Source organism: Pangasianodon hypophthalmus, chromosome 14, assembly GCF_027358585.1.
Source record: "Pangasianodon hypophthalmus isolate fPanHyp1 chromosome 14, fPanHyp1.pri, whole genome shotgun sequence".
Taxonomy (NCBI): domain Eukaryota; kingdom Metazoa; phylum Chordata; class Actinopteri; order Siluriformes; family Pangasiidae; genus Pangasianodon; species Pangasianodon hypophthalmus.
The window spans coordinates 7,475,884-7,496,937 of NC_069723.1; the positions used below are offsets into that span (position 1 = coordinate 7,475,884).

Sequence of the window (21,054 nt, forward strand, 5' to 3'; positions counted from 1 at the left end):
TGTAGCAATGGTCCAGTATCCTTTCACCAATGGTTGGGCAGATGATGTGTTGGTGGAAGTTTGCAACTGCCCATTTGAGGTTGGCACTGTCCCCCACCACAATGAGCACAGCTTTCTGGTGATGAGTCTGGTGTTGAGTGAGAGTCTCATGTAGTTCACATAAGGCAGTGTCCGTGCCTGCCTGAGGTGGAATATAAACGGCACTGACTATGACCAAGGTAAATTCCAGAGGAAGGCACAAAGGGCAACATCTGATGGTCAGGAGCTCCAGGTTGGGTGTGCAGGGGAGTGTGAGTGTCACACCAGCTGCTGTTTACCATCAGACACACTCCACCTCCCCTTGACTTCCCTGACTCCATTGTTCTGTCCATGTGGTAAACCGAGAAGAGCTCTGCTGGCTGGATGACATGGTCTGGTACCGCTGGGTTCAGCCATGTTTCGGTGAAGCAGAGGAGGCTGAAGTCCCGAATGTCCCTCTAGAACGTAACCCTGGCCCTGAGGTCCTCAAGCTTCTTCTCCAGAGAATGGACATTGGCTAGCAGGATGCTAGGCAGGGGAGGACAGTGTGCGCAAGCCCTCAGCCTGTTCCTGATGCCAGCTCGTTTTTTCTCAGGGCCGCCGCTTCAGGTTGCGTTCTTTGCTCCTCCTCAGGATCCCGCTCAGCCAGCATGGATCCAGTGTTAAAAATGGTAATAGGTGAGTGGATTGTAAACCAATGTAAATAAGAGTGTTTCTATCGTATCGTATCTTTTTTCACCAGTGATTTCTATTCTCGTGTATTTCTCACATATTTCTGTGGTTTGCCACTGTCGTTCTGAATTTTTTGTCTAGTTCTACATTCTGTCTTTGCCTAGCTCAGCCCATTTGTAGATTACTTGACCCATCTGTTTCCTGATCTTAAATATTGCCTGGCCCTTTGCAGTTTGTCTGTTCTGGTTTACTCAATAAACTGAACCCTGTGTTTCCATCCAAACTTTTACATTTTCTGACACACAATTTCTGTTCCCAAAGTATCTGTCAGGTTTAGTAAATCACACTGCAGGCGCGAAATGAATCTATTTCCATAGACTCCACCCTATGTTTTGCACTTCTCAGCAGAATCTACTAACATGAACTGTTATTACAAAAGTTGTCAAATACTACTACAATGTATGCATGTCACTTTCTTCATTTTTAAAAACTGCTGTGACTACATATATAACATTTGAATGCTAATGTATTCTACTAGCAAACACATTGTTTTCATCTCTCAATATCAATCCAAGCATGTTTAGGCATCACCATTGCTACTGTTTCCAGTAAAAAGCAGGGTTTTTTTTTACTGATATTAGGGATGGATCATCCTGTTTCAGAAATACTGTAAGTGGGTGAAGTGATGCGGTAACTCAGTGCTTAAAGAAATTTGACTCATGCATTCATAGGCCAATGACTAATCCTTCTATGGCTCTGAACAAGAAACCAGGTATGGGTGAGTCATATTATATCCCAAGATATTTTCACATAATATGCATCACAATATTTAGCCATTACATTATCACAAAAGAAACGTCACTTGTTGAACTCAGGGATGAGGAATCAGTCCTGAGTTTCCATGTTGGAATTCCAAGTTGAGGGGGCATTTCTTTGTTTTTTCCTAGTCGGAAATTATGAGTTCCGATTTAGTCTGAATGCAGCATTAGTGCATGCTGCACTTAGGAGATGTGCTTTCACCATTTAGTTGTCATTCTGTAAGTTTCAGCTCTCTGTGAGATTTGGTTTTTATTGAGTTTTGTGGGCATCATTAAAATGTAAATCAGCTCTGCGGCAAATGTGCGGATTAATTTACGTGTGATTGGCATTTATCGACCTATACACATGAGCATTGTTAGTACCTTGGGCATCAGGTTCATCTACCTACCCTTTCTAAGCTGTGACCACAAAATTCGAAGGACACAATTGCCTAAAATATCTTTTTATGCTGTATTGTTAAGATTTCCCTTCACTGGAACTGAACAGGCCCAAATCTGTTCCATGACAATGCCCCTCTGCACAAAGAGAGGTCCATTAAGACATGGTTTGCTAAGGTTGGAGTGGAAGAACTCGAGTGTCCTGCACAGAGCCCTGACCTCAACCCCACTATCCATCTTCAGGATAAATAGGAACAGCGGTTGCATGCCAGGTCTTCTTACCCGACCTCACTACTGCTCTGGTGGCTGAATGAGCACAAATCCTCACAGCCACATTCCACAATCTAGCGGAAAGCCTTCCCTGAAGAGTGGAGGTTATTATAGAAGTAATGTGGCGGAAAAACTCCATATTAATTGTTTTGGAATGGGATGTTCAACAAGGACATAGGAGTGTGATTAGTGAGGTGTCTACATAATTTTGACCATATAGTGTAAATCAATGTCTCAATAATCCAATAACCCAAAAATCTATTGTAAAATTAAAAGTGTTCAGCTTTGCCCATAATATTTGTATTCCTAGGTAATGCACAGAATAATGGCCAAAATAGAAAAAGAGACTTACTGGCCACCTCCAACGAGGCGTTGCGACTCACTGCCTCCCCGAGGTAGTTACGGGCCACACAGGTGTAGATGCCTTCGTCAGGCTTGCTGCGGCGGCCATGCACAATCCGCAGGAAGAAGAGCGAGCCGCTGGGCAACAGCATGCGGTGTGAACGCGGGTCATCTTTATCTGTCTCTACATGTTCTCCATCTTTGTACCACTCCACATTCGGCATAGGCCGCCCCTCAGCTTTGCAGTTCAGTGTAGCTGGTTCTCCTTTAGACACAATCAGATCAGATGGGTCTTCTATGATCCGAGGCGGACTGTCCTCCAGACGCAACCGAAAGCCTATGGGAAATTAAAGAAATCAACTTACACTGTTCAAAGTGCTTAGTGCTGTTCCCGTCTAGACGTTCCATACAAAAGGTCTTACGATACAAACAAAAGTCTCACAAATGGTTTGGATGTCCAAAACCTTTTAAAATTCAAAGAATTAAAAATCAAGGAAATTGACCGAAAGTTTTTTGATGCTATTCCACACTAAACTTTTTTTTTCTGATATAAAAAAAAAAAAAAAAAAAAAGAACCACATAGAAATAGGCAACTAGTCCATAAAGCTTTTAACTTTCATTCTGCCTGACAGGTAGTGATTAAATCAGATGTGGCTTCTACAGGTGAAAATATGCTTTTATTTGCCTCAAAGTCAATACTGCAATATTTCAAACAGGCATTTGTGCTGAAGTTAAAAGAAATGAAAACGGTTGGCTTCAGATGACATCAGACACAGACCAGGAGTGGAGTAGACGTTTAATGGCTGGTGATGGAGCGAGTCTGAGGAGTTGATGACTCAGCATCTATTAGGCTTTCGAAGAGTCTGGACGTGCAGACGGAAGGAAAGAGAAGGTAAAAAAAAAAGCTGACATTAAGCTTGAGGTTTGGCATGGCTGCTGTCGGGAAAGAAAGCTCGGAAAACGAACCGCATATCCCCTCGTGGGACTGAATGGAGATGGAGATGCTGATAAGAGCCAGACACAGATAGAACATATCTCATATTCTTATATTCCAGGAAATGAGCACCTCATAGCCGACTGAGTTGTGTTGCTATGGCATCATTGAAAAGAGGATAATAGCATTGAAAATGAGGCTGTGGAAAAAAAAAAATGACAAAGACAGCTTTCGTCATCAATGTACAGTATCAATAACTGTCATTATAGAAGAAAGTTCATAAAACATTATTTTATGTTATTGTTTTTCCACAGTACAAATATATAGTACCACAAGCATTTAAATCTTAAATTATTTACATTTACAGTATTTGGCAGACAGCCTTACCCAGAGCAACTTCCAGAAGTGCTTTCTACTCTCCATTAAAAACATATCCCCACACTAGTATAAATAGGTCAAGATCTAAGAATATTATCAAGATAAAACCACGTTAGTGAGGAATTAGCGATGGTACAGACACAAAAACAATACAAGTCAAGTTTCTTTTTATTAGTGCTCATTAAAAACATGTTCAAGCATTATTTCACAGCAACAGTTGTTTTACCTCAAAACCTCAACATGACTTGCTTTTATGTTTCATTATAGGTTGAAATAATTAAAAAAAAAGTTCCATTGCACCATTGTTTAGGGAAACAGTCAAAGGAGTTCAATTATAAACCATATAAGACAAATTCAGCCACTGGTAAACAAACATTAGACATTTTTGCTACAATCACAGTGCATTATGTCAAGAGAGACAATATGTTCTACAGCAGCTTAATCAAAAAGAGGATAATGGGTTGCTTTCCATGAAGCTGAATGTTTGAGACACCTCTCTGTGCTTTGGTAAAAGAGGAGTGTGTGACAGCCTCTAATGAAGGAGCACTGGATAATTATTCTTGCTGTGCGTCTCAAGGATAAGCTCATACCCCGACAGCTCGAACACAGACAAAAGAGAGCAGCTCTTTCAAAAAACCATAAGGAACAGAGAATTTTAATTGCATCCCTTCTCCAAAAAAAAAGCCAAAAAGGTTTTTCGTCAAACATTTTAAAACAGACCTTTTTATAACCATTTCCATATGAATATACAGTGAATACACAGCTAACATGACACTTCAGAATAAACACACAGACAACGTTTGATACCAGTTATTGTCATGCTAAATAAGAAAGTCAAATTATACTGATTTTGATTACAAATGCTAAACACCCAGTATGTACAACATTTCTGTGGTAAATAGGAAAACCTGCTTTGTAAAACTGGGTGGTAAAATTCAATAAATAAAATAATATAATGATATAATGGGCTAAAATTCCAAACCAATAAACTATTGCACTTTAATTTGACAATGTGATACCGCAGGTTATTGTTAACAGTTTATTGATCTACAAGTGTCTGCAGTTGGTGAATGCTCCATAAACATGATGAGAAAAGTGTATCATGCTATAATTTCTCACAATAATGAGAGAATATCATCCCAAACTTTGTGCGGGCTTTCAGTCACACCCACCAGCCTTCATTAATTCCCTCCCTCCCATTTTAGACACACTCCTCTGAGGATGTAGTAAGTGATAACACTGGAAGGAATTACCAGAGCAGAACAAACTGGGATTAATCTTGAGGCCTTGAGTGTCAGAAGTTAACTTCAATTGTTGTTCGATCAAAGCTTTCAATCAGCTCCGGTGGAGCGTAAGACCATTGCTGGTGCAAGACAAGACACACTTGAGTCTTTTCTCCTGTAATACCACTAACCCAAGCTGCATCTACAGCATGACTATAAGCCACACCATTATGTAACGCTTCTCATTAATTAATATTAACAAATATTAAACATGCATATCCTGCTGCCTCCTCAGAGGCTAACTAGGATCTTGTTAGACTAATTGATTGAAGATGTGGGCCAGAGAGGCTTGTATTTCCGAAGTGATTTACCTTAGAGATATGTAAATAATACAACAACAGTCTCAAATGAATGCACTAGAATAAGGTGCATAATTTATGCGATGTTTGATATTGACCTAAGAAAAATAAAAGGGAAGAAAGAAACCGTTATGGAAAAGGGGCAGCCTAATGCAAGGGAACATTTATAGCCAATCCCACAAAACACTAGAACATAAGAACACATACATATTACATTATATAATCTCTGACGGTGAACCACAGTGGTCTGCTCCCCCATGAACAACTTAAACACACTGAATGATACAAACCAAACGGGATTTTTCTGCCTATCCTCAGTTTAATCCCTAATATGTTAATGACTCCAGGAAGACTTTCCCTATGCCATGCTTGATTTAAAAATACTGCGGTGATCCATCAGCTTAATCTCCCGATATTACACAAATCAATTTGGTAAAATGAGCAATCCCAGTTTGAATGACTGCCATTAAAGTATATCTGACTGTTGTTAAATGAAGAGCAGAAAACTAAATAAAACATTAGCTTTCCCCAGAGAAAAGGAGAAGAGAAACCCACTGAGTCTGGCATTATTTGTGTAATAATATGGCATGGCCTAAAACATTATTGTATTGTGATAAAATACAAGATTTTTACAAAATACTCAAAATACTCCTGACAAAGTAATCAACAACAATAACAACAACAACAACAACAACAACAAAAATAATAATAATAATAATAATAATAATAATAATAATTATTATTATTATTATTATAGTTTTGAAGACATAAATTGTAAAATAATACATACTAATAATTATAATAACATTCATTATTATAATAATGTATTATTATTATTATTATTATTATTCATAGCAAATTGTGCCTCCATTATCCCCTGACAAAATCTCACAAGGACATTTTAAAATCTTATTATTAATACAGGAGTAGGAAGAGAGATGAACCTAATGAGAGAAAAAGCATGCTTTTAGTTGGGGATTGAAAGTGAATAAAGAAGCAGAACCTAAAATATACAAGTAAGAATACAGAGAGATTGTGGAATCAGGTTTCAGAGTCTGTGGGCCAAACACTGAACAATTTGCCCTACTTTGAATCCATTCCGATCTGAGGAACCACCAGTAGACCAACACCCCAGGACAAAGTGTTGGAACTGAAATGATGCAGAACTTGAAATGATGAACTTTTGTGAAAAATTGAGGCATGAGGCTATGTAGTGCTTTAAACGCAAGGAGCAGGCGCTTGTACTTAACTCAAGAGGCAAGCTACCAGTATAACTGTTGACATACAGTATGTGTGTACCTGTACAGTGTGTGGTGTAATAATAATAAATTCTTATGCTAAAACCACATACTACCGCACTAAAACAGATGTCAAAGGAGTATAGCACTAACATACTGTTCAGTATGGTGCAGTAGTTCTGAACATAGCCATAACAAATGGAGCACAAACCGTCTCCACCCCCATCAGTGCTCCATTCTTTTTAGCCTTTCATGAAGAAAATTCACCAAAACTCTAGCAAGCTGCTCAGACAAACTTCAACGATTTAACTGTTTTAAGACAATAAAGGTTAGTTACTCTTTTAAAGTTCAACCAACAAATCATTTTTTGCAGTGAACAAATGTTTCACACTGCCTACAGAATTGACACATCCACTTCGCACACTACTATTATTTAACTGGCAAACAAGGCTGCAAGCCAGGGCAGAAAAAGCAACCGCAATGTTCTATATTTACATCTCTTTCATTGCATTAACAAGGCCATCTACAGTAAAGGGCCTAGGGCAAGCTTCTAATGTGAATTTAAAAACCCTGCTATGTGCTGCAGTTTCTGTCTTGCCTAATACACAAGGCCAATACCGGAATGCTGACCTTCATGATAACATTTTCACTCATTTGCCTCAAACAACATTGTCTGGCTGTTCGTTATAAAATTTGTACATGGACAGTTTTGTAAACTAGCTGGATAACGCTGCAGTTAAATCTGAAATGTATAATCAAGTCACGTGATTCCAAGTGGAATATGCAACATATTTTTGTACAGTTTTTAGATCTCTCAGTAATTGTTTAAGTCCGAATAACTGAACAACCAGACAGTTTGTTCAGACTACTATGAATCTGGAGTCTGCACAATGCTAAGTGGTGGTCATAAGCTTCCATTAGTTCATAGGTGTAGTACAAAGCTAAGAAGTACAATCTGGACACCAGTGTTTACAGGCTAATGAACATCATTTGAGGGAAGTGTACAATTCGGTTTTCACAAAAGCCTTCTCTTGGGCACAGCAAACACCCCAGTTTTGAATGAACACCTACAGTTTTGGTATAATTGGAGCTGAAAACTATGAAATATAATTCAGCACAGATGTTCATTGTACCCTGTATGAGTGAATTCAACAGTGCAGCTGTTGATTCGTCAGAGGTCTTACGTGTGTATATTACATTAATTATACATTACACATTAATTCTCATGAAAAGCCAACACCTGTAAAATGATTTGAATTCCCTTTAAATCCTGTGTTGACATCCACATTGTTGAATTACTTCATACTGAGTTCACATACCACTAGAGTACTAAATTAACGCTTACACTTCGGGTCCATTTGGTGGATTAAACAGCAACACTGAGCGTTTCTCTGTTCAGAATGAAAAACTACATTTAATACATATAATGTTGCTGTTTTGTCCCTGTGTAACCCAATAAGACACTAATGCGATGACTTCAGAGATTTGATGCAACACTGATTAGATGAATATCCCTGATTATGTGATCAGATGCCTCTAGCACTTTAGCGTGCTGCTGAATTATACAAATGTTTTAGGGGTCTGCACCTTTGTTGTTGTCAAGTCTGTATGCATAATGCAGTATAGTGAAACATCTGGACAGACACACACCAATTTTACACCACAAATGATCCATACAAAGGTTGAGATTACAGTATTACACAGGAATGAATGGTGTTTTGTAGCTTATTTGCAAAAATAATAATAATAATAATAATAATAATAATAATAATAGATAAATAAGTAAATAAATAAAATAAATAAAATCAGGATAAACAGACCAATCAAAATAAAAATAACGCAGTAATAATTCTAAAGTCTAATAATTGCACATGGCAGATCATCCTTAAAGCTGATTATTCATATAGAAAGATTCAGTATGAGCTAAACAAAGACATGCAAATGCTCTATTACTATAATTTATTTATACAAGCAAATGAGTTGACATGCATTCTGGAAACAGTGAACAGCACCACTATTCTAATTTCAACTCGGAACTTTTTTTTAGTGCACTTTCTTCTGAAACTTACCAGTGCATAGGCAGATGTGAATGAAAATCAGCAGGACGCTTTCTCTGACCCGCAACGCCATTGTCCCGCTCGTCTGGTGGGTTTGGATCGATTATTATAGCAAAACAGTGATCTTTGCGTGGTGTTTGCAGAATAAGCGCGTGAGCAGTCACTGAAAACGCATAGAAGTCCCATAGTTAGGAAGTGCGCATGCAACAAAAGAACGAGCCGCATTGAGAAAAACCTGTCGCATTTGAATTAAAGCGCATGTTGCTTGAACTACTCTTGCGGGTTCAGTAAACCGCACACAGACAGATCAGTATTCAAACTATGACGGAGCCCTGGGTCTTAAGCTACATGCAGGCAGATACTGGTGAAAATAACATAACGAAGCTCGACAAATTGACTTTCTGGTCCATTTCAGCTGCCTGCGTGAACGTGGCTGATAGAGATGCGGGATGCACCTGCTGTGCGCGAGCTCCGCGCTGTAATTAAGACGCGAGGCGCACGAGCTCAGCGTGCGGAGACAGCGCGCGGTACGAGACCAACCTTAAAGAGACAGCGCGCGCAGGGACACCACCACCACCACCACCACCTGTCCCCTCACCCCGCCCCTGACACTCTGCACACCCATCCTGCAAACTACTCTCCAAGCACAGTCCTCTTCTCCTCCAGCTTTCCCTATGCTCCTACTTAAGAGATCATTGTTTGCGTCATCTATGACGTGCAACTGATTTTTTGTTGACCTGCTAGAAAAAAAAAATGCAACTTGAAAAAGTTTGCCCCAAAGTACCACAAGAACATGCCATTTTTGGCCATTATAATAATCCATATAGAACAATGAATTGTTGTTTTTTTTTTGTTTTGTTTTGTTTTGCAAGGAAAGATCTCTACAGATTTAACTTTATTAAATATGCCTGACTCTACAAATATGCATGAATATGTCATTTGGACAATCACGCAGCTTCGATTCTGAGCTCGTGCCACGCTTTGTGTGGAGCTTCTGTGCACGCTCTCCCTACATCCATGTGGGTTTCCTCCTACCTTCCAAAAATCATGCCAGTAGGTGGATTGGCTATGCCAAATTGCCCATGGTATGAATGAGTGTGTGAATGTGTGTGTATGGTGTGCTGCCATGGACTGGCATCCCTTTCAGAGTGGATTCCCGCCTCATGGATAGGCTCCGGATCCACCACAATCCTGATCAGGGTAAAGCAGTTTCTGAATAAATGAATGAATAAATGAATGTCATTTGGAAATGCATGCCTCCCAAATAGGGCTTGGGAACTGATGTCACACTGCACTCCATAATGAGATCATTCTGCCATTTTAGTTTGGTTAGTTCTGTGTTCACATGCTACAAACACACACTGCGAGAGCTTAAATAGACTACTGATGGTGGTTTTTCTGACTTTTCTCTCTCTCTTTTTTTTTAGGACAAAAAAGGTGGTTCTATGGCAACAAACTCCAGAGGAATGCCAAGCAAAGATATTTGGAAAAACTGAGCCTTGTAAATGGTGTGGAACCAAATAGAGCAGGAATAGGAATAGAATAGGAATAATGATCCGGACATGCTACCTCCTCTTACATTTCCAGATATCTTTTCCTATCTGCTGTGTGGCTCGAGTGCCTATTCTTTTGAGCAGTTTAAAATTGGCAAGTCACTTGAAGCCCATGTACAGTTACAAATGAATGGATAAAGGACACGCTGATCGACGGTATCACAGAAGCCAAAATGTGATACCACAGTCGTCCAAACCGGGGTATGCTGCTAATGTTACAGTTATATTGCCCTCATTTTTCTCCACAGCAATTTTATTAATAGTGTTATTGACGGTTAAAATAAGCATATATGATTAAATATTAAATAAGCACATATTAATGTAAGAGTGCAGTATTTCGTCCACGTCAGTATTCCTTACACTTAAGCTTTTCCTGCTAATAAAACCATAAAATAATAAATTACACTTGCCAGCCATGGATTAAATATAACCCGCTGTTATTCTTATATATTCCTTTCCCAAACCTTTTATGAGACCAAACACATTGTGATTCACCTTAAAATGTCAGTAGATAGTGACAGAACCATGACAGAACCATGGCATGACATGAAAATTGCAGGTGAGGGGGACGCTAATGCATATGGAGAAGATTCTTTGTCAGATTGAAGCAGTCATACAGGTGAAAAAATCCAAAATGTAATACACAAACAGTGATGCTTTTAACTTGTAGCATGCAGACTACGTGCCACACCTCATTGTATTGCTCCTACATCAGTGCTCTCTTAAATGAAAAACACTCAGCAGGGGATTGCTTTTTAAGAACGAAATGCCAAAGTTGTGTCAGAAGTGAATGTGATTCACATGTAAAAGTAGTCCACATCAAAGTATTGCAATTTATTCTGTGATACTGTTTAAGACAGAAAAGCAATCAGATTCAAAAAGCAGCCACAAAGGTGAAAGAATGTGAAATGCACTAACACAATCAGTGCAATAATGCAATAACAACTCATTAGTGACATGTGGAAAATGTTATACACTGAAAAGCCAAAGCCCTGCATTGCTCTCACACTGACTGATCTCTTCACTTAAAAATAATCTGGATGGTATTGGTTTTTTTTGAGAAGCAAATGCTGACTTTGTGTCAGAAGTGAATATAATCGTTAGGTTGGCTATCTGACTAGATAACTGAGTAACCCTGCCAAAAATGTGTGAACCACAGTCCCAAGCCTTGTAGCTTATCACTAATATTAGATAACCTAGCTAGCTTTCTAGCTAATTGTATTCATCACAGGTGGACATGAGAGTTTTTTCCCAAAAAGAGAGAGTTTTCATATTCCCAATTTATTAACAGAAGCTAAACTTACAACAATAACAATCAAAATTTTCCATACAATCTGAATCAACCATCCAAGAGATTTATCCATTTGCCTTTTTTTTTTTTCTTTGAATAACGTACAACAAATACAGTGGGGTCCAAAAGTCTGAGAGCGCTAGTAAAAATGCTTCTATTTTGTATTAGTTTCTAATTTAACACAATTTTCATTACAAATTATATTATCGACAATGGCTTGAGTGAAAAGTAGAATCTGTGAAATATTTACATGAATTTCAGAGTTTCTTAGTATTTGGTACGTCCCATATTTGCTTTAATGACAGTATGCACTCAAGCTGGCACGGACTCCACAAGTTTGTGCAAAACCTTATGATCTATTTTAGATCAAATCCATCGGAGTGTCGTCTGAACACATGGAAGAGATTAGACATGAGCAAAATCTGACCTGTACAAAGCAGTTAACATGGTCAATATCGTTTCAAAATTCTAAAATCTGTTTATTTCCAATTTTAAATGGAAAAAAATCCCAGATGTCCACTAGTGGTCTCAGATTTTGGACCCTACTGTAGTTCCAACATATCCAACATTCACAATTTCATTATTACAGTATTTTACATTAGCTTTAGGGTAGCACTGATTTGGAACTGACCTCATCATTCACGGAATTGTACAAAGCATCACTAATGCATTATGGGAAACTGGAATCTGGAGCAGCTGTGAATGAGGCAATGGCATATCTATTTAGATCTTGCATGCCAGCAATGCCAGAAGCCGGTAGAGAACACTGAGTCATTACTTACTCTCAAAAACAACAGATGATACTGGCTTGAACACTGTGCAAAACTACTGGGTGATGTTTTAACACTTCAGATTAATGACATCTATTATCAACTGGCTACAAATTTTCTTCATGTTCAGAGAGCTTGGTTTAGGATGATATCAGTAACTTTATCCTTATCTGTGCCAAACATTTTGAGTTCCATTGTCACTGAAGGTTTTCAGTCATTCAAAACATTTAAATGCCTAAATAATAATAAGTCAAAACAACTTAAATTCTGATGCTGAAGACATTTTAGCCATGCATCTGAGGCCCTTCATTCTCTGGCATTCAGCAGGATGCAGGCTAGATATAATAAAAGTGTAAATTTTGAAAGCTATTAGACATGATAGCTGTGTTTGGTTTATATTAATAAGGACACACACACACACACACACACATACAGAGAGAGAGAGAGAGAGAGAGAGAGAGAGACTGTGGAGGTTTACTGTTTGTGCTAAAACATATAGCTATGAAATAACCAATATTATCAAAATAAATCCAAATACAATATTATAAATTTCATTGACCTTCTTTCTTTATCTATGAACTGAAGCCGTGTAACCCTATATACTATAAGCTGCATAGTGCGTGTAAAATGATACACTGAATGAAATCAGTGATGCTGACCAAAAACATTTAGGAGAGTGAATATAAAACATAAATAGTAAGCTAATGGGCTACACTGAATATAATAAATAATGGTTATTAACCCATAGCAGAGCTTTCAATTAACATTTCTGTGGTGGAACAGTTGAAAGATTACGTCTTCGGTTGCATTTTTGTGCCTAGAAAAATATTCAAATTCTCTGTGAATACGTGATTGAATTGTCTTGCTAAAAGTAACTAGTAACATTAGCTGTGTCACTGTGCTTAAGTCAGGCCTTACTATTATTTCTAGCCATGTTTGATATTAGGGATATGACTGAATATGAACATATTATTCAGAATAAACAGATATAAATACAGATGGTTTTTTTTCTTTCACTGAGCTCCAGGGTTGAGACTACATGTGTTCAACAAGGACTAGGAAAAAGAAAGTGGAAGGTTTTTGCTTTCATGTGGGCATGAGGTCAGAAGCTCACTGGATAAAGGCCACATTCATTAAGTGAACGTGAGTTGCTTCAAGGTTCATTCATTCATCTTTAGTAACTGCCCGCTCAGGGTCACAGTGGTTTAAATCAGACTACGAGTTTGTTTATATTTTAGGAAATAGAACCAATGAAATTTGTTAGAAAATATTGCAGGCAGGTACAAGCAAAAAATAATAACTGTGTCAGGAGTATGAGCCACGCCCACTTCAAAGATTTGGAGCACTGAATATTTGGAGCTCTAAACTGATACACATACAGATGGTGTGGTTGCTTTACATCCTGATTAGATACATACAGTGAGTTTCCTGTTTAAGTGTATCAATCTAGTACCTAGCATAAGCATCTAGTTAAATAATTAGTGAGACAAATCACAATACTTAGACATCCCCCAGTGTTAATCTGTGAGTATTGCTTAGATATAGCTTTTAAAAGCTCTATTGTAAGTGCAGACTTTTCCTCCAACATACAGCGTAAGTTTGATCAGTGTAGCCACTGCAACATTTCGTGATCTAGAATCAATTGCCAGCTGAAATTCAATACAAAGTGGCTCTGTAGAGAGTTTTAGCTGGAGGGCATAGGATTGAAAAGAGACGGTAAACTGAAGAAAGCTAACTAGAACATCATTTGTAACATCACGTACAGTGGCTTTAACTACGACATTGAAGCTAATATTTGCTAAGAGTTGCCAGCGTCAAAGTTAAATATGAGTTTGATTATTAATGACAGTTTGGAATGAAATATGATTGATTTGGGGGTCGCTGTGCACTTGTTTTATTTTCAACACCTGGCAAAGCTGCAATGCAATGTGCAGCTTTTTTTTTTTCCTACCAGAGTAACTGACTCCCTGGTGAGCCTCCCATTTCACTCTTTCTCCCTCTATAAGCAGCCACACTTTTTCTTCCATTGACTTTGTGTCTGCTGTGAAGGGCTAACATAATTGAGGACTCTCCATGTGAAACAAGCATCCTGTTCCACTCTGTGACCCTAAAAATACAATGGAGGAGCCTAGGACATAAAACGGCCAAGGTCACAGTCAACAATAGTAATAAACCTAAGTGAAGTGCACTTCGATGAAAGGGTCGCTCCGAGTCCTGGAGCAGCTTCTGAAAGGGCAAAGTGGAGACCATTCGTCAACAGTGAGCAAGTCACAGAAGGATATGGCAGACTGAATTTGATTTTGTTTGTTTCAGCCAAGCTTTTACAGGTGATGTTATGTACTGTATCTGAACACTGCAGTGAGTTTAAATGTACACTGAAAGAGTTGCATTTATTTCATCACATCTGTGTTTTAATGTGTGATTAGAAAGTTTGTCCCCTCAGGCTAAACACTGCAATAATAGCAAAATTTGATAACAGTATTACACACCATTTTGAACCAAGACAAAGGAAGGTAGCATTTATCAGATATCTTCAGCCTGTGAAAAGTGCCATACTTTTATAGGCGGAAACAATCCACAAGTTTCTGGTTTGACCTGATTTCCAAAGGTATCAATACACACTATAGGGCCAAAAGTTTGTGGACACCTGACCATCACACCCACATGTGCTTTCTGAACATCCCACTCCAGATTTAGTCCCCACCTTTGCTGTTACAATAACCTCAACTCTTTTGGGAAGCCTTTCCACTTGATTTTGGAGCGTGACTGTGGGGATTTGCCCATTCATTCACAATAGCATTAGGCCTGGTGCACAGTCAGCATTCCAGTTCATCCCAAAGGTGTTCAGTGGGGTTGAGGTCATGGCTCTGTGGAGGCGACTCGAATTCTTCCACACCGACCTTATCAAACCATGTCTTCATGGACCTCGCTTTGTGCACAGGGGCATTGTCATGCTTGAACTTGTTTGGGCCTCTTAAGTCCAGTGAAGGGAAATTGCAATGCTACAGCATACAAACAACACCCTATACAATTGTGTGCTTCTCAATTTGTGGCAACAGATTGGGGAAGGCCTACACATGGGTGTGACAGTCAGGTGTCCACAAACTTTTGGCCACCAGCACAATGTAGACGTGTTTTTTATTAACTTTATAGTCTTGCTTAGGCTTTTTTCCCCTGCAAGATCACGTGGTGTAAGAACCCAATGTGCTTAACAAATGCAGTGGTAAAAACAGTCAGTCTGTCTGTCTAAAATCTTGCTAGCTAGTGTGATTTCCTCACACAGTGAATGTCATGCATTTGATCAAGTTGATGGATAGCTACAGATATGTAATACAGAAATGGATATAAGCCTAATCAATTCAATTTGTAATCAGATACCGGCTGTCAAATTTTCATTTATGCTCCTGTGCCGCAGTCAGAATCCATCTATCCATCCATCCATTCTCTGTAGTGCTTATCCTACACAGGGTCACGGGGAGCCTAGACCCTATCCCAGGGGATTCGGGACACAAGGACAGGGTACCATCCCATCGCAGGGCACAATCGCACACATTCAAACACTACAGACAATTTGGAAATGCCAATCAGCCTGCAACGCATGTCTTTGGACTGGGGGTGGAAGCAAGAGTAGCTGGAGGAAGCCCCCGAGGCACAGGGAGAACATCCATCGCCGTGCACACAGGGCAGAGGTAGGATTCAAACCCCCAACCCTGGAGGTGTGAGGCAATGGCGCAGTCAGAATAGAATCTTTAAATATAATTTTCCCCCTTTTTGGGAGTAACCAGTGTTTAAAATACTATAGCTCACTACTATAGCTAATTGTTAGAAGATACATGAAAAATAGAAATATATTTCAGCTCAGGAAAGAATGTAGTGTTCAGCGCTTATTATTTGAGAGATAGTAAGTAGCCAGCTGTTTGGAAATATATCAACTTCACAATTGTTTTTCAGCAGCATGAAACAGACTCCTTGTTGTACAGTTGAATGAAATAAGAACTAATTAATCAAACCTTGACACACAACACAACAGGAGCAATATTTCTTCTCATGGCCTGCTTTTCACCGATGTGCCTAATGTCTCCCAGTACTCTAAAACTGCTACTGAGTCATCACTTACGATCAAAAACAACAGATGACACAGGCAGGCATTAGAACATTTTGTGAAAGTACTGCGTGATGTTTTTAAACAGAGCTCAGCTGGGAATTATGAGCAGCAATCTTTGTTCTGGGATCTGAGATATTGACCTCTAAGGTTTGTTCTAAGGTTCAAAATTCCCACATATATAAATGACTGTAGATATATAGACTAGAGAAGTACAACCGGTTCAGGGTTCTTGCTAGCTTAGAACTTTTAGTACAATTTTATTTCTCCTGCTGTTGTCAGTCCAGTTGTGGTGCCATATGGCCATGTTTCTCTGTTCCAGAAACCTGTTTTCTTACTCTATAAATCCAGTGCTGTTGGGGCTCCAGGTCATGAGAGGGCATGATCCACATTACATGCAACAAAAGGCCCAGCTGGCCAGACACACGTGTGCACAATCGCCAAGACACAGCCATCAAAAGAAGACAAAGCCCTCACAGTGATTTGTTATTGCCTGGCACAGAAGCAATAATGGCTCTATGGAGGAAAGATGTCACATGGAAGTATAAAGTCAAAATGTTTGAAAAGGGGAGTGTGAGTGAGCAGACCTCACAGCCGCTCAGCAACAATAAAACCCACACCATTTGACCTCTATTAGTCTCAACTGTGACCTTAAGATATAGATTTTGTTGTACAAAGAAACCCCCTGATGCTACAGTGTCACTGAATTCAATTAATTGAGGAACAATAGTAGTGATACTTCTGTACAAACAATGATGCAAAGACATCAGAATTATTTCAATCTCCAACTAACCAATCCTGTATATTTTGAAGAAATTCTCTGATACTCTGATAACTTGAGTAAATGTGCAATATAACCAGAAGAACAGTTTCCTTTCTAGGTAGCATTGCCATCTAGTGGATTTAGCAGAGTGGTTTAAGTAGCAGTGATTCAGGGAACGGTCTGCAACATGAGGACATGAAAAGAATTTTTAAGTCATGTTTTAAAAGTTAAAAAAGAATATTTAAGCATAATTATTATGGACCATGAAGAATATTCAAACTAAATTGCCTTAAAAGGTAGCTACAGTTACAAGATAGTGGTGCTGGTTAGAGCAAATGAAAAAAGAAAAAATGTAAGAAATGATTCACAGAGGCCATTTGGATGTCTCAGAAGATGAATAGATAATAGTACTGATGAACAGATAAACAAATGGTCAGCATGCTGCAGTTGCTCCAGTAGGACAAAGTTAGTTGGAAATGAGGCAGAGGGTACTACTTCCTTTCCTGATTATTGTTTTCTTATTTATTATAATTTTTCCCAAATAGGTTTTACTGGAGTTACCAAAGCAAAGCTTGCTTGACATATTAGAAGCAATTATTCTTGAGTGTCTACTTCAAATTGGCTCTGTCCTTTTGAGCAACAGCACAGTGTCCATCAAAATGTTCAGAACAGCCTGTAAGTAATTTGATTGTAATTGCAGTTCCGGAAGATTTGACTGTTTTATTTCTGTATGCCAGCTCACTGAATTTTTAAAGGAAAGATCTTTTATTATTTATGCATTAATTTTTATTTATTTACCAGCCAGGACAGGTGGCACAAACATGTGCTTCCTCCGAGACACTTGAAGCCAACCTCCGCATCTTTTTCAAACTGCTGCTGTTGCTGCATCACAGGGCAGCGTAACACACTCGGAGGAAAGTGCTATCTGCCCTCTTCCACATACATGAGCTCACAGATGCCCATGATTGGTTAGTGTCGCTGTGACTGACAGGGAAGTGAGAGTATGTCATTCCGCCCATCCAGAGAGCACACCCAGTTTTACTCTCTTGACGTGCGATCTCCCGATGATAGAGCCAACACGTTTTTTGTTGCACTTTCAGCTTTTCATCCTCAACTTAATCTTCATCATGGCTTTCTATACAGACATTGATTTTCAGATTGTAGATTTCTGAGGCAAATCAGAAATCTGACATCTAGAGTCCACTACACATGAGAGAGTAGACAACTATTCAATTCAATTCAATTCAATTCAGTTTTATTTATATAGGGCTTTTAACAATGGACATTGTCTCAAAGCAGCTTCACATAAATCCAGATATAGATTTCAATTTATCCCTAATGAGCAAGCCAGATATAGGACTATGATTTGTATAAGAAGAACCGATGCTAAATCTTAAGAAAAATGGGAATGCTGTTACTGACACAGATTATACACGCTTTGACACATACCATGATTCTGAGGATGTGTACTAGGACACGTTTGGTTCTATTCCAAGCACTTAGAAAGAGGAGAGATGACAGTGATCTGGTAAAGTATATAAACAGGTGAGATAAAGCCATTTCCCTTGTGGCTGTTTACAAATGACTTGCAGGTATTTCCTCTCACGTACCAACCTGTCAGGCTATGTCTCTGTTGCTGCCATGGCAACAGCATGGGTTTTCCTCAGTTTGTGAAGGTGTCATTATAAGCAGTAGCTCCTGGTTGTAAATGTTCATACATAACAAAAACATGTCAGTGTGCCCATGACAGCAACAGAATTTTGTGTAAGCCAATGCTATCAGACCAGTCAAATATGAATAAAAATAACTCCTGCCTCACTGGCCCTCAGTCATTCACAGCTAGGGGCAATCTTTATCTTAGCCAGTCTACCTACTTGCATGTTATTGGGAGGTGGGAGGAAACAGGAGAACCTGAAGGAAACCCACGTGCACACTTGGAGAACATGCAGAGAAGCTCCACACAGACAGTAACTCAAGCTCGGGACTGAATCCAGGACCCTGGAGCTGTGAGGCAGCAATGCTACCCGCTACACCACTGCATTATGGACTTATTCAATGAAATTCAATTGCGTATTCTCTACATATTCCTTCTGCTGCTTTCCAAAATGTGATTATAGACTGCCTTGTAAATGTTCTTTGTTCCATGTATGGACAAGTGCAGTTTTTGTGTGTAAAACGGTTTCTACCATCAAAAATAACCTATGTAGTATAAGTTTAATTTTTAATGCCCACAAAGGTACTTAAAATGGCCCTTGTACTTCGCTACACCTGTGCTATCATTAATAATACCAGGGTCTATGAATATATGTAAATAATTAAATTCAAGTTGATTCTAATGGTGTAGTGCATTTTACAGTAGACACTCACAAAAACAGGAAAAACTCATGAGGAAGAGACCTTGAGAGGAACCAGACTCGAAAAGGGGCGTGGCATTATGAATATTGGAATTATGTACATTACAGTAGTTTCAGTATATTACATTCTTTCATTTTCAGTAACCATCCTGGTCAGGCGGGGTTGTGGTCGTTCTTTAGCCGAGGTGGGAGCATTCACCCTGGATGGTATGTCAGGCCACCACAGAGCGTCATACATACACACATTCACAAAGTCACTCACTCCCAGGGGCAAAATACATTTACGCTTATGGCATTTGACAGACACCTGTATTCAGAGTGACTTTTTTTATTTTATTTTATACAGCAGTGGAAGTTTGGCAGGTTTGAGCTCATGACCTAAACATCTAAATCACTCAGCTACCACTGCCCAAGAACAAGTATAGGAAATCTGCATACCTGTATGTTTTTTTATGGGAGGAAAGCAGATAACGTGTAGAAAACCCATGCAAGCACAGGCAGAAGATGTGAAACTAAGAATAACAGACAGTAACCCGAGCTCAGGATCAAACCCAGGACCCTTGAGCTGTGCGGTGGCAACGGTGCCCTCTGTGCCACCGTGCTGCCCTTTAAAGTGGACAATCAAATTTAAAGGCAACAAAGTGAAGGCAAAAAGGACTAAATGTGTTGAAAAGATAGAGAATGTTCAGTATACGTCAGTATTCAGACTTCAGATGTAACTATGGACTATTCAAACATTCGTGGAACAGATTGAGAATGTCTAGATAGAGATAGAGAACACAACCAAGAGTTCACCTAAAACAGAGGCACGTCTAAGTTACACTCAGTTCTGACCTTGGACTTTAGCTGTTTCTTGCGCAATATCAGCTGGAGTGAGGAGCAGCATTAATTCCAGCGCCAGTGTCTGACAGTGTGATGTAACCACAATATGCCACGTTGAAATGTATGTTTCAGGTTGTAAATACACTCAACAGAAAAACCAATAAATGCCATTTGAGGCCAATAATAAATACATAAATATGACGCTATTAATTAAATTAATAATATAATATAAGTTTTTTTTTTCTGCTGCTTTCCAAAATGTGATTATAGGCTGCCTTGTAAATGTTGTTTGTTTCATGTATGGACAAGCAGAACTTCTTAAAGACAGTACAGTTTTTGTGTGTACCTGATGTAAAAATGGTTTCTACCATTAAAAATAACCTATGTCATTGGAGGAAGAAGCATCTTAATCAGAGATATTGCTTATCTCAAGGACTGAATTATTTATGGATAAGATTGTAAACACTTAAAGTGAGCCATCAACAAAAAAATGCATTATGTTTATTAATTCAACAATTCAAAATAGTGAATTAAAAGCAGGATAAAATAGTCTACATCCCACACAAACATGACTTTATGACCTCAGTTTAGTATCTTGTGGCATCATTAAATTATGTGATATAAAAATATAAAATGCAAAATCATAGGATGTCTAGTCTTGTAGGTTACTAGTAGGTTGGATCAAATGCTTTTGATAAGATACTGAATAATG

The 21,054-nt window shown here is 38.8% G+C and overlaps 1 protein-coding gene across 3 annotated transcripts in view; it reads right to left on the bottom strand.

Moving 5' to 3' along the window:
* zgc:77784 (uncharacterized protein LOC402947 homolog) overlaps window positions 1-9,299 on the bottom strand; it is a 71,494-nt gene extending 62,195 nt beyond the window's left edge. The window contains exons 1-2 of one of the 3 annotated variants that reach the window (XR_004579456.2): window positions 8,700-9,299; window positions 2,509-2,835 (exon numbers count right to left, since the gene is read on the bottom strand). Coding sequence is in view for 2 of the 3 variants with exons in the window: in XM_026923891.3 (XP_026779692.2) it covers window positions 2,509-2,835; window positions 8,700-8,760 (388 nt within the window). In the remaining variant the exon portion in view is untranslated. The remainder of the gene's footprint in view (window positions 1-2,508; window positions 2,836-8,699) is intronic. The other 2 variants (XM_026923891.3, XM_026923892.3) reach the window with 2 other exon arrangements.
* Window positions 9,300-21,054: the final 11,755 nt, after the last annotated feature.